General features: G+C 44.8%; 1 protein-coding gene across 2 annotated transcripts in view; it reads left to right on the forward strand.

Annotated features, from left to right (window-relative positions):
* Positions 1 to 13,457, forward strand: part of srbd1 (S1 RNA binding domain 1) — a 96,108-nt gene extending 82,651 nt beyond the window's left edge. The window contains exons 20-22 of one of the 2 annotated variants that reach the window (XM_079512108.1): positions 7,610 to 7,794; positions 10,259 to 10,567; positions 12,961 to 13,457. In XM_079512108.1, the coding sequence (XP_079368234.1) occupies positions 7,610 to 7,794; positions 10,259 to 10,551 (478 nt within the window). In that variant the 3' untranslated portion in view covers positions 10,552 to 10,567; positions 12,961 to 13,457. Of the gene's footprint in view, positions 1 to 7,609; positions 7,795 to 10,258; positions 11,190 to 12,960 lie in introns of those variants that run through there. The other variant, XM_079512107.1, reaches the window with a different exon arrangement.
* Positions 13,458 to 14,638: the final 1,181 nt, after the last annotated feature.

The raw sequence follows: 14,638 nt of genomic DNA on the forward strand, positions 1-14,638 counted from the left end.
CTCTATGGTTCATGTGGTGGGCTGGGGTGAATCTCTATGGTTCATGTGGTGGGCTGGGGTGAATCTCTATGGTTCATGTGGTGGGCTCAGGGCTGGGGTGAATCTCTATGGTTCATGTGGTGGGCTGGGGTGAATCTCTATGGTTCATGTGGTGGGCTGGGGTGAATCTCTGGTTCATGTGGTGGGCTGGGGTGAATCTCTATGGTTCATGTGGTGGGCTCAGGGCTGGGGTGAATCTCTATGGTTCATGTGGTGGGCTCAGGGCTGGGGTGAATCTCTATGGTTCATGTGGTGGGCTCAGGGCTGGGGTGAATCTCTATGGTTCATGTGGTGGGCTCAGGGCTGGGGTGAATCTCTATGGTTCATGTGGTGGGCTCAGGGCTGGGGTGAATCTCTATGGTTCATGTGGTGGGCTCAGGGCTGGGGTGAATCTCTATGGTTCATGTGGTGAGCTCAGGGCTGGGGTGAATCTCTATGGTTCATGTGGTGGGCTGGGGTGAATCTCTATGGTTCATGTGGTGGGCTCAGGGCTGAGGTGAATCTCTATGGTTCATGTGGTGGGCTCAGGGCTGGGGTGAATCTCTATGGTTCATGTGGTGAGCTCAGGGCTGGGGTGAATCTCTATGGTTCATGTGGTGGGCTGGGGTGAATCTCTATGGTTCATGTGGTGGGCTCAGGGCTGAGGTGAATCTCTAGGTTCATGTGGTGGGCTCAGGGCTGGGGTGAATCTCTATGGTTCATGTGGTGGGCTGGGGTGAATCTCTGGTTCATGTGGTGGGCTCAGGGCTGAGGTGAATCTCTAGGTTCATGTGGTGGGCTCAGGGCTGAGGTGAATCTCTAGGTTCATGTGGTGGGCTCAGGGCTGGGGTGAATCTCTATGGTTCATGGGATGGTCTCAGGGCTGGGGTGGGAGTGGCTCAGGAGGTAGAGCAGCCGCTGCACATGACCTTGCTTATCACATTACGTTGTGTCGGTCCATTGGGTCTGGAGACAGATGCAATTAGAAAAAGTTGGCAGTGGGGCCAAAATAAATGCCATTGGTTCACCAACGGCAGAGACCATCCTCTGTGGTTTATGATGCTGCAGAATATTCCATGGTGGAAGATGATGTTGTTTGGGACCATAGTCGTGGTTGTTCTGACAGAAAGACCAACATAACCATCAGCTCCACAACTTCTGGTGAGTTGATCAAAAAATCACACTTGTGTGAAGTGAGGGGCGCCCACTGTATTTATATCGTCCACATGCCGTCATTTAGGGCTCTAGACATTAAAGTCCATAACCTTGACCTGCAAACAATTTATGTCATAAGTGCTCTAAACAACTATTAAAGTCTATAGACTTGGCTGGTTCTAAAGTGTTATAAACTAACATTAAAGTCCATAGACTTGGCTGGTTCTGAAGTGTTCTAAACAACTATTAAAGTCTATAGACTTGGCTGGTTCTGAAGTGTTCTAAACAACTATTAAAGTCTATAGACTTGGCTGGTTCTAAAGTGTTCTAAACTAACATTAAAGTCCATAGACTTGGCTGGTTCTAAAGTGTTATAAACTAACATTAAAGTCCATAGACTTGGCTGGTTCTAAAGTGTTATAAACTAACATTAAAGTCCATAGACTTGGCTGGTTCTAAAGTGTTATAAACGAACATTAAAGTCCATAGACTTGGCTGGTTCTAAAGTGTTATAAACTAACATTAAAGTCCATAGACTTGGCTGGTTCTAAAGTGTTCTAAACGAACATTAAAGTCCATAGACCTGGCTGGTTCTAAAGTGTTATAAACTAACATTAAAGTCCATAGATTTGGCTGGTTCTAAAGTGTTCTAAACGAACATTAAAGTCCATAGACTTGGCTGGTTCTAAAGTGTTCTAAACGAACATTATAGTCCATAGACTTGGCTGGTTATAAAGTGTTATACACTAACATTAAAGTCCATAGACTTGGCTGGTTCTAAAGTGTTATAAACTAACATTAAAGTCCATAGACTTGGCTGGTTCTAAAGTGTTATAAACTAACATTAAAGTCCATAGACTTGGCTGGTTCTAAAGTGTTCTAAACTAACATTAAAGTCCATAGACTTGGCTGGTTCTAAAGTGTTATAAACTAATATTAAAGTCCATATACTTGGCTGGTTCTAAAGTGTTATAAACTAACATTAAAGTCCATAGACTTGGCTGGTTCTAAAGTGTTCTAAACTAACATTAAAGTCCATAGACTTGGCTGGTTCTAAAGTGTTCTAAACGAACATTAATACTTTCAGCGCCATTGCCGCCATTTTCAATAAATGATAGCGGCCTAAGTGTTAAAGTCCATAGACTTGGCTGGCAAACGATTGACATCATAAGTGCTCTAGACAAACATTAAAGTCTGTAGACTTGGCTGGCAAACGTTTTACATCATACGTTCTATAGACAAACATTGTAATATCCTCAAAGTCCATAGACTTGGCTTGCAAACGATTTACGCTAAACAAACATTAAAAATCCCATAGACTTGGCTGCCGTGATCTTCAAAAGCCAAGCCATGTGTTGGAGGCCCTCAAAAAAGGAAAAGGGAGCACCAGTTCTTGGCATTGGCAAGCCTCACCGATGCTGAGTAGGAGTATTTTAGTCTGCTATCGACCTGATACCAGCATCGGTATCGCTGCACTCCTACAATGAAGGGACAGCTGAGAGGAGGAGGAGGAGAGGGAGGACAGTGGTGGAACATTTAAATCAATGGCACATCTGACCCTGACACTGTGTGTGTGTGTGTGTGTGTGTGTGTGTGTGTGTGTGTGTGTGTGTGTGTGTGTGTGTGTGTGTGTGTGTGTGTGTGTGTGTGTGTGTGTGTGTGTGTGTGTGTGGCATATCAAGTTCATCACATTTGAGCAACTGGATCCTCCATTACTGCTCTCAGCACCACACATCATCCATTTCTGTAACTATATCACAACACGTGCACACACACACACACACACATGCACACACTCACTGAGTTTGTCTGCTTCTGTTTCATGGACAGTACAACTTGGTGTACTAATTTCAAAGATGTAGTATATGAATTATACATTATTTTCAGTATGGACATTTTATATTTGTGTTACCTGTAATAATTGTGATGATATGAGACAGAGGGAGTCCAGTCCACTCTCTGAATAATATTTCTATGATATTGGACAGAGGGGGGTCTTTACTGGATGCCTGGATACGATCTGTAACATAGCCCACCCAAACCCTCTCTCTCTCACAGTCTCACGCACACGCACACTTTCTCAAATATGCATACACACTCACATTCTCAAAACATGCATACACCCTTTCTTAAACACACACACGCAAACACACACGCACGCACGCACGCACGCACGCACGCACGCACGCACGCACGCACACACACACACACACACACACACACACACACAGTATTGGTAGTGATTATGTGCTGAGTGTGGGCCCACCAGCAGTAGAGGCCCCTAGACTCCTGGTACCCCTTAAATACTAACACACTCCAGTGGAAAAATGAGCTGGGTCACACACACACACACACACACACACACACACACACACACACACACACACACACACACACACACACACACACCTGAAATTGGAGCCCAGCAGCCAGCCACCCACCACACGATCAGAAGGTACAGGGACAGCATGTATGCCTCTTCATAAATCAACACATTTTGTCTCCATTTCTCTCTGGCCGTTGTGTCCTTGTCCTCTCCAGTCCTCTCTTGCTCTTGTCCTCTCCAGTCCTCTCTTGCTCACCTCTCCATGTTATCATCTTTATACCTTTTGCTTGTTTGTTTGTTTGTTTTTAATAAAAGGGGCATTCCGAACGTGTGAACATTGGGGATTAGTGGAATGAAAACATAGGGTTGAGGTCGAGGGTGGACCAAACAGGCCAACATCCTGTTATCCAAATTCTATTGGGGTCGTGCCCCCAGAGGCAAATTCAAAAGGAAACAAACAGTAGAGGGTGCTGTTTTTTACTTTTTTATATATATAAAAAAAGATTGATAAAAGGGTAATATTTCTGTAGTCTTCCCTTAACCACTTCTGCCCTACTTTCCAAAATGGTGAAAATTCCAGCTCAAGGTACATGTATACAAGCTCAAAACTTGGCATAATCCGATGCGTTGTGTGCTTGTAGATCTGCTATTTACGTTATTTGTCTCCCCACGTTGTTGTTAATGTCACTTAGCATTTTGAAAAGTGCTACAGATAACGAGACAAAATAAATCACTGTCGGTGGGAAAAACTGTCGTACCGCAAAGTATATAAATTACAATTTATAGGTGTTGCTGGAACATGAGTAAGCATGGGAGGATCCGGAGAGAGAGATTAAGTCTAATTTATAGTCTGACTGTGGTATGCTAGTGTCATTACCAGCAAGAAGTAATTTTATAGCTAACAATGTGTGACGTCATGACAATAACAGAAAAACAGTTGTTATAGTATAAGTGATAATTTTGTGCAATGTAATATTAATTTATTTTAAAACTAAATTAAACTTTGGTTATAGGTCTGTGTTATGCAGTTACCTTGCCATGATGTAACAACAAATATCGGTAAGATATCTTTAGTCGTTTCTTTATTATTTTCTAAAAACGTCAACTTCCTGTTGATATTATACTATTTGCATTATAAAAGATGTTGAGGTTCTGGATCCTGATCTTATTCCTAATTCATTAAGGTTCTGTAGCTGAGACTGAGTCCAACCCAAACCTCTACCTGTTTAACTCATTTAGTGCTCAGTGAATAGAGGGAATCTGCCCGTGGCACCCCGGCAATAGAAGAGGAAATTGAGATCATTTCACCTACAATGTAAAGTGATTTCTTCCAAGCCCCTGTAGTGTATAATGGAGATTCTTTGGCTGAATGAGAGGTTGTGATGAAGATTGAAACGTATACCGTGGAATGTGGGGACAAAGCCTTATACACAATATGGCGTGTGTGTGCCTATTGTGAAACGCTATGCGTAACCCCATTTTGTGGTCAGCCTAGCAGCTTTGTGTAAACCACAACGAAATGCAGACATCTTAGCCACACCTTGTAGAATACAGTCAGTTTTATGCCTACTTTTATTTATATATATATATATATATATATATATATATATATATATAAACGCAGGCAAATTTGCGACCCCAGTCCCTGGTTATGAGGATTTTACAGTAGAGATTGGTATCAAATGGTATACAATTTTAAAGACGGCGTGCCATGATTTTTCAGCCCCTAAAACATGATCATCAGGTATTATGATTGTATTAGGAGGAAGATGTTTTTCAAGAAAGTGTTTTTATGTGGCCACACCCACCAGTTCATTAAGTATACCTGGTTTACACCTTAGCACCACCCATCTGAACTTAAGCTGTGCCCACAACTGTTGTTGTATGATAATAAGGGGAGGGGCTAATTGTTGTGTGTCACTAAAGTGGTGTATTTCGATTGGGCCTTTCAGCTTTCACAAAGAAATAAAAAATGCACAGGGAAGACATATTATTTGCATATTATAACCACACCTGGGGGTCTATTAGAGTGTTAACTCCATAGACACATACAAAACAGACAACTATGGCACCCCATCTTTAACAAATGAGGTCCTTAACCTAATGCATATCAAGCTGGGGGTCCATGACATTCTAAAGGTTGAGAATCTCTGCCCTGCTGTATGTGGGACACACCGCACGATCGCTGAGGCACCCACTTCTTGTCTCCTGCTTTGATTGAGGAGGAAGGAGAAGTAGGGATAGAGAGACTATAGGGATAGAGAGACTATAGGGCAGTGGTTCTCAAGGTGAGGTCCACCCAGGGACCCTCAGGGTTTCTCCAAATCTCGAGTGTTATTTCTACACTCAGCAGAGTTAGGGTGGGATGGGGGGAGAGAGTTAGGAGAGTAAGACAGAGGTATAAGGAGAGAGGAAAGCAGGAATGAGGTAGTTGGCAGGGACCCCGTCCACTCCCAGCTGTCTCATACATAGTTTGTACACAAGCAGTGTCCTGTTACGTCCACACTGTCCTCCCTGCTGCCAACTGAGCACTTTCCAGTTGCCTGTGTGTGTGTTTGAGTCCAATCTTCGTGCCGTGTGTGTGCGTGCGTGCGATGTGCATGCATGCCTGCCCACCTGTCCTTTCTGTCACGGGGCGGGGGACAGCTGCGGTGTCCGTTTGGCGTCAGGCTGCCACGGCGACGTACATCCATCACTGACGATGTCCAGCTGGTCCACATACAGTACGCACGCACACACACGCGCGCACAAATACATACTCCTATCCATCAGCTGCTGTGGAAAGATTCCTAAATAACACACACACACACACACACACACACACACACAACCATACATTACTATCTCTCTCTCTCTCTCTCTCTCTCTCTCTCTCTCTCTCTCTCTCACTCACACACACATACACAGTCACACACATGCACACAAGCACACACATTCTACTTAGTCTCACTATATTGTTCACAAGCACACAACAATACATTAACGAAGTAACACAGACACGAGCACTGTGCTGATACTCACACTGGCCCTCATGCCAGTTTGGTACTCAGTTAATAACTTTCCGTGTAATTGCAAAGTGAATTTTAAATGGTGCAACTTGACTAGGTGTCTAGACATCTTGGGAGGCGGGACGTTGCTGCCAGCATGCAATGACTGAGGAAGGCTTGTCCGGCCGGTTGATTGACGTGACGTGTTGTCCAGTCCCACTGAAGCTTAGGCAGTTTCACGAGGCAGGGTGTTAGGGCGTTAACAGCTCCCCGCAGACCTACCTGATTTACTAGGGGGTGAAGTGTGTGTGTGTGTGTGTGTGTGTGTGTGTGTGTGTGTGTGTGTGTGTGTGTGTGTGTGTGTGTGTGTGTGTGTGTGTGTGTGTGTGTGTGTGTGTGTGTGTGTGTGTGTGTGTGTGTGTGTGTGTGTGTGTGTGTGTGTGTGTGTGTGTGTGTTTTATGAACAGTGGGCATGGTCTCCAAACCTGTAGATTTAGGGCATAATTATTCTCACACTTTTCCAGACCCCTTATTTCCTTCCCTGCTCCCTTTCTCGTCTTACTTCCCCCCCTTTCCCTCAGTTTACATGTTTTTTCTCAACACTGTTTCTGTTCCCTTATTTCCTCCCCAGCTCCCCTCCTTCTTGCCTCTCTTGTTTCCTCCTCATTTTTATATGTTTTATACTTACAGTATACTCCCACCCCCCCTCTCTCTCTCTGAGTTAGCCCCCAGGGTCTCTCACTCAACAGGGGACTTAGCCCACGTGCTGCAGTCCACCTGGGACCTCTATTAAAACCTCATTTATTAACACTTTGTCAGGCATATGCAGTACACGCCTGCGTGCACACACACATGCACGCGTGTGCACGCGCACGTACGCACACACACACACACACACACACACACACACACACACACACACACACACACACACACACACACACAGCAAGATACATACACCCCAAACATGGGTGAATATGCCTGCACATGCACACAGATGCCTGCAGATAAACATTTTAGGTTTGCAGGAGCTTCTTTTTTTCTTACACGCTGCTGCTTAACAGTTTGGTTCTTTGTTCCCCCTTCTCTCTTTTCCTCGCCTCTCTTCTCCTCTTGTCTGCAGTTTTCTCTCTCTGGTGGGAGATAGCGTGGACCACATCGGGAGTGTAGAGCTGCGGCGTCGTGTGGAGAGCCAGGTTAAGGCCAGTGGTGTGGATGAACTGGCCAGGACCCTGGACACCAGCCCGGAGACCCTTAAACTCATCATAGATGGACTGACGCAGCCACCCGGCTTCGACATACGACAGGGTATGAGAGTGTTCCAGTCCCCAAAAAACACCCTATTTTCACGTAACCGCAACCAGCCTGATTATTCCAGCATCACTGGAGGCTAAATTTCCATCGCTTGGCCACTTGAATTGCATCTTCTTAAGGTTTTGGTGCGATGCTGTGATTTTGCCTGTGATTCTTTCTCTTTTCTTTTCTTTTTTCTTTTCTTTTTTTACCAAGCGTAAAGTGACCACAAAGTCATCGCTTGATTTGTTTAAAACAAAAAGAAGGAAAAAAAAAAAAAAAAAAAAAAACATAAAATGTTTATTGTTGAGTTTTATAATGATGTCTGGAAGAAAACATGAAAAACTATCAGACGTAAAAATTTTCCATAAATATGGTGCACTTTTTAAGTCTTTTTTTGTCCCGTTCCAGTTGGACGATCTCTCTGACCCCCCACTGTTCTTTACAGGTCCCTACTGGCTGACGGAAAGCTGGCCTCCATGTCGGCGGTTGTTGAGTAACCGTTCAGCCGGTCAGCCAGTTACAATGCTTAGTGTCTTTTCTCCTTGTCTATATTATAATAGGCATGTCCTGCAGTGTAACATCATACGGTCCCATAGTGTCCAACGAAGCCCAACAAAGGCCTGCAGTGTGCACTTTCAGACCTGCTGTAATGGCTCTAGCAGACTGTGGGTGGTTAGATAGAGGCTGTCTCTACTGTCACACACATGGGAGATCAACACAGACTATGTTATACTTGGTTGGTGTCCGGCGTGAATAGCCAAACTAAACGTGTTGTGAGCGTGTGTCAGGTATTACAGTACAGTGCACACAGATGCACACGTACTGTACACACATACTGTACACCAGTGGTTCCCAAATCAACATTTATTAGGCCACTTGGAAACATATGCCAGTGACCTCGATAAGGGAGGATTTTTACGGCTCTAGCAGTGATTCCAAAACATATTAATTTCATGGACCCCCAGTTTCACACGCATTATGCTATACGGACCCCCGATTTAATGGCATTTCTATCTCTGGTACCCCACCGAGTGGCGCGCTACGAGCTTGTAGGTCTGCTATTTTTGAAAAATTGTGAAAATGCGGCACAAATCTTTGAATATATATTCTTTCAGAAGATTTTTTTTTTATTTCGATGTCAGGCCTAAATGGGCTAATTGAGCTAGGTACGCCCTGGAACTCCCTCAAGTACCCCTAGGGGTCCCCGGACCCCACTTTGGGAACCCATGCTGTACACAACATGTTTGTCTGCTTTTCTCATAGACTCTCATGGACTTTTATACAAACAAACAAATTGTTTCCTTTAACTGACTCATCCCTTTTTCAAGTTTCCACTTTTGCCACACGTGTTTACATGACCCATGTTTAATTACCTGTGCATGTTCCTGTATCCATCTGGGTCTTGTGATGAGCACATTGTTTTCAAAGTTACCATTGCAACAGACTGTTAGCCCTGAAGTCAGAGAAAGTCAAACGATACAAATAGACATGAGAGACAAGACTACAACAAACATTTGGCAGATGAGTTCGACTATTTAGTTTAAAATGCCCTTTTTTTTCCTCCAACGTCGACATCCGATCGGCCACACACGCGCGGTGGCTTAATGGTGTAATTGTTGCCAGCCGTGGTGACTGAGCCAGTGGCCATTGATGCGGATCGCCATGCGAAATAGAAAATGCAAAAAGCTGGGGTAACACTTGTGTTCGGCCAGCAGGCTGGACTGACCACTTGTATTCCTCGGAAGAAGCGATGCGTCTTATGGGTTCATCCCCGGGTTGGGCCGATTGGGTTTCAACCCACAGCGGCGCGGCCTCCCGGCCAACGCTCAGCTGAGCAAACAGATGGGGGGCCGGGGCTACCGCGTGAAATCAGTGCTACGGGGAGTATAATTGGACCCGACTATTTCCTGGAGCTCCCTTGTTTGTGTTAACGCCACGGAAAGGAAAGGATCTCTCGAAAAACAGCCACCCTGAACGGAAAGCGGAGCGGAGGAGAAGGCAAGCGAGGGAATGTTGGAAGTATGCGGTGGAAAGGATCGGGTTGCCGCTAGAAATATGATTTCTGTTCATCATCCTTTCTGTCCCCTCTCTCCTCTCTTTCTCTTCCTCCCTTCCTCCATCATTTTCCCACCACGCTGCCGGTACACATTTCATGCCCTCATGTCTTTGTCTTCCTTCCCTCCCTTCGTTTAGTCTCATCTATTTTGCTGCCTTCTCCCCCTCCTCCCCATGTCTCCTCTACCAAAGCCTTCTCCCCCACCTCCCCATGTCTCCTCTACCAAAGCCTTCCCATCCCTCCATTCCCATTATTTGTGCTCCTACTACTTTTTCCTCATCTGTCATTACTCTTAGGTTATTTTTCTCTCCATCTTTCTATTTGTTTGTCTCTCTCTCACTTTATCTATCTTTCACTTTATCTTATCTCTCTCTATCCCTCTCACTCTCTCTCTCTGTATTTGTCCCTCTCTCCCCACAGGCTTTGAGCAGGCAGACTTTAAGCGTGGCGTGGTGTCCATGAGTGACTTGAGGGTGGGTGCCGTACTGACGGGTCGGGTCGACAACGCCACACTGTTCGGGGCCTTTGTGGACATCGGAGTGGGCCGCGCGGGCCTCATCCACAAGAGCAACATCACCGCAAACAAACTTCCTGAGGACAGCCGCCGCCGCAGCCTGGCTCTGGGTCCCGGGGAGCGCGTGGAAGTGCGGGTCCTCAACGTGGACGCCCAGAGGGGCCGCATCGGCCTGGACCTCATCAGAGTACTCCGATAAGAAGCACCTTGATGAGGTAGTGGTGTGTGTGGAACACGTGGTTCTTCTCACAAGAGAGAAAAGATCACTTTTTTGAGTTTACACATATAGCAGATCTACTAGCTCACAACACGTCATGTGACAAAGTACTGTATGTACTTTATAAGTGTTTAGTTCTGAGTGTAGAAATCTAAGCAGATGAATACATATACTGTATGTTCATATGGATATGTTTGTACACTCTGAGTTGCAAATGGATAAGTTAACACTGAGGATTTTATCAGGCTGGGCAAAGCTTTTCATACAGATGGTTTTATGGGAGTCAACCCATTAACAGAAGCATTATAGGAATAGTGTGATCCTTCCTGTTGGTGGAACAGACCCCATGTCGCTTCTAATAAGGAGTATGTGCTGAGTGTAAGAAATTCAATTCCAGCCTTAAAATAATCCTCCAGATGTTGGATTTAGAATTCAGCAGTTCAAGAAAGAAGTTTAAAAAAAATGCTGCTTTTGTTTTGTAAATGTGTTTTTTGATTATTGTTTGTTGTAGACCTTTTTTATATAAAGTGAGTCTGTAGTTTCTAGAATGTGTAGACTCTTAAAGATTTAAAAAGTGTGCTCGACCATAACACACATAAAAAATAAAAATTCCTGTGACATCTGTTTTCTCCTCATTATGCTTTTTGAATTTGGATGATATTTCTCAACTGCCTTCCTGCAGCTTCTCCTCTTGCATTTACCTGCTGATGATTAAGTCAAATGGATTTCCTGTACTTAGAAAAGGAGAAATGATAATAAGTAGGGTGAACAGAGAATGGTTTCAGAGGACAGGATGGAGGGTTACAAAGAGGAAAAGTTGAGAAACGGGAGGAAGATGGCTGGCTAAACGACACCACAATGACCCAACAACGCAGCAAGACATTCACAGTCAAATCCTTAGTGTTCATTCTTTAAGTCAGAGACTGTATAAATGGAACAGAATTGACGTATGCAGTGGTGGAAAAAGTACAAGTAAAAGTATCAATAGTGCAATGTAGTTCACAATGCTTCACATTGCGACGCATTGTGAACTTGTAGATCAATTATTTTCAAATGGCCAAAATGTATATAGGGCTGAAGTGGTTAATGTATGTATGTATGTTTTGTAATAATAATTAAGTAACTAGTAACTAAAGTTTTCACATAAATTTAGTGTAGTAAAAGTCTAATATTTGGATCCGAGATAGTGGAGTAGAAGTAAAAGTATTGGAAATTGTAAGTACTCAAGTACAAATCCCTCAAAATTGTACTTAAGTACAGTACTTATGTATGTAAATGTACTTTCCACCACTGGAATTGACATAATGTTAGGGTGCATTTCTACTCTGACTTGAATCAACGCTCAAGGATTTCACTGAGCATAAAAAAGGGAGAGGGATGGGGGTGTATCTCCTAGACTCCAGGAAAGGCCCGAGGCGTTTTGAGGCGCGGTCCCAGACATAATTATCCCAGGACATACTCTGTGTCTCTTAAGCACGCACGCGCACACGCACACCAATCAGCCGCTTCAAAATTAATCCCAGACTCCCTCTCCGCATTATCTCATTTGTTTGTGTTTATGAGACTGGGATAAATACAGAAATACATGAAATATGGTTTTGAGAAAGCCCCGGGTCCCCCTTTTGCGCTAAACCTTACCCAGTACAGAATACCTAATCACTGGTATGGCTGTTTTCTCACTCTGCCCTGAGGGGGAAGAAGGGAATAATATACTACTCACACAAGCACACAGAGATGCTCCGTCAGAGGTAACCAGAAGTGGCAGTTTGCGTGGTGCTGATGAGAGCAGACTACACACCCACAGGCCGGCTGGGTTAACGTACTCCATCGTCGTGTTCTGAACGATATTGGGTTTCCTAATCAAAATGCCCCCATTGGCACTGGCTTTGACTTGATTTGGCAAGTTTTGTTGCCCCATATCTTGATGTTCCTCCCTGCTTCTATTAGTTTTGTTTCCTTTTTTTTTTCTTCTTTTGGATAAAAAAGCACAAACACGACTCACCCCCCCCAGCATCGTTCCTGCCTTGTGCCTCGTGCACCAAATTTCCCTCCCGCCTGCTAAAACGTGAGCTCGAATACGGGACGGGCAATCGGCTACGCTAACGGTCCTCGGAGCCGCAACGGGGCCGTAGATGTGAAACTGAGCGGCTGTGGGCAGTTGGTTGCCTTGGCATCTCTTGTCCTCTGTTCCGCTGCGTCTACAAGCACTGCGTCATGGGGTGAGCTCAGGTGTACTTTGAGAGGTCTGTAAAATAAAAGCAATGGAAATTGACACGTCGAATACTAAATGATATGAATGTCGTTAAATTGCCATCAAATATATGTTTCGGTCATTCTGTGTACCATCGTTCTAACAAACGCCCCTCCCACGTTGTTGTAATTCCATTTTAGGCACAATATCGGTTGATGAAATGGAGAGGAAGTGTTAAAGGGGACACTGATTTCAGACCACCACCCGGCAGCACATGGGGAAAATCTGCTCACAACTTCCAGGGTCTCCCGCCAACATAAGATTGGCCGGTCAGCCCCGGAGACTATGGGCTCTTGTTACTCCCTGCTGTCCGCTCTGGATTCTCTGACCATCCATCCATCTCTCCCATCAACAGTATCGACAGACAGATGACAGTACCATCACTGTCCCATCGAGAGATCCGCACGCAGCTACAGTACAGTATCACCTTACACACAGCTCACAGCTCCCTATTCGCTAGCTAGCCGAGCTCGTGGCCACGAACCTGTGATTGCCACAGTGGGATTGCAGTGGTGAGCGCCAATCCTCTCCTTTCAGCAGCAGATGACTAGAGGAGTAGCAGTGTCACCACTGAGACGACTGAAGTCTCTCCCACGACGTACTGGAGGTTTTGATGGAAAAGGTATTTGACTCCAGCTGTGTGGTCCAGACACATTGACGATGACTATAATGTTTGTGCAGCCCAAAAGGTTGCTTCCCTTGCTGGCTCACAGTGTCTACTGCACGTTTATTTATGTTATTTGTTTTATTTTACTTTTTCAAAAATATAACCGTGGTTTTTGGACACTTGTATATGCAGTCTGTGAACATTTCTCCAATGAGAGTTATAAGCAAACTCTTGTCTGTTTTATGATAAATGTATAAATAGTATGGGTGTCAATCATAGTTACTTAAAAAAAGAAAAATATTATTAAAAAAAAGGAAAAGATTATTATTATTAAAAGATATACAAGCTCAAAGCGCATCATTTCATTTGAAAACTCTTGAAAGTGTGAACTACCGATTTAGAAGGCATTTGTAGAATCGGCTCAGGTCTTAATGGGTTAAGTAGAAGATCTATCTTTTTTTTTGAGTGGTGCAACCCCACCTATAGACAGCTATGTGGGTCCCTGGGTCCCTGGCTGGCTGCATGGGTCTGTCCCTGGCTCTGTCCAAGCACAGAATTGCGTTTGGTTGTTTTTCACAACCAAGTGTCACTGTTGCGCAGCCTAACACACACACACACATTAACTGTATATTATATGATGATTTGGGGTGTTACAGTACAGTAGAGGGACCCCCTGGGGACCCCCACACGATAACACTGTCATTTCTCAACCATTTCGGACGCGGGGCGGCTCGCCGGAACCGTGCCGCCCCCCTGGGCACGTTCCTGGGGGTCTGGATGTTCATTTTCGACGGTTTCGGACGCGGGGTGGCTCGCTGGAACCGGGCCGACACCCTAACCGCGTTCCTGTGGGTCTGGAACTTCCGGGGACCCCCCCAATGAATCCCACACAGAGTTGCACCACTCACTTCACACGGGTGTGATTTATTTTCCTCAAAGGAAGGAGAGTTCCAGTATATAGTTCATAAACACGTAGAGGATACAAGGGGACGACATGCAACACAGGTCCTGAGGGAGGTTTCAACCCAGGGCCTTGTCATTACGTGGTCAACGCATTAAGTGATCTGTTTGTTCTTTCACTTTGTAAATGAAGGAGAAGGGAACAGCAGCAAGGCAGAGGGTTTTCTGCATTTTTGTTTCATTCCCTATTTCTATTACCGTTTGACTGTGGCTAGCTCTCATAGTGTTTGTTTAGGGTTTAGTTATAATCT

Source organism: Electrona antarctica, assembly GCF_951216825.1.
Source record: "Electrona antarctica genome assembly, chromosome: 10".
Classification (NCBI taxonomy): Eukaryota; Metazoa; Chordata; class Actinopteri; order Myctophiformes; family Myctophidae; genus Electrona; species Electrona antarctica.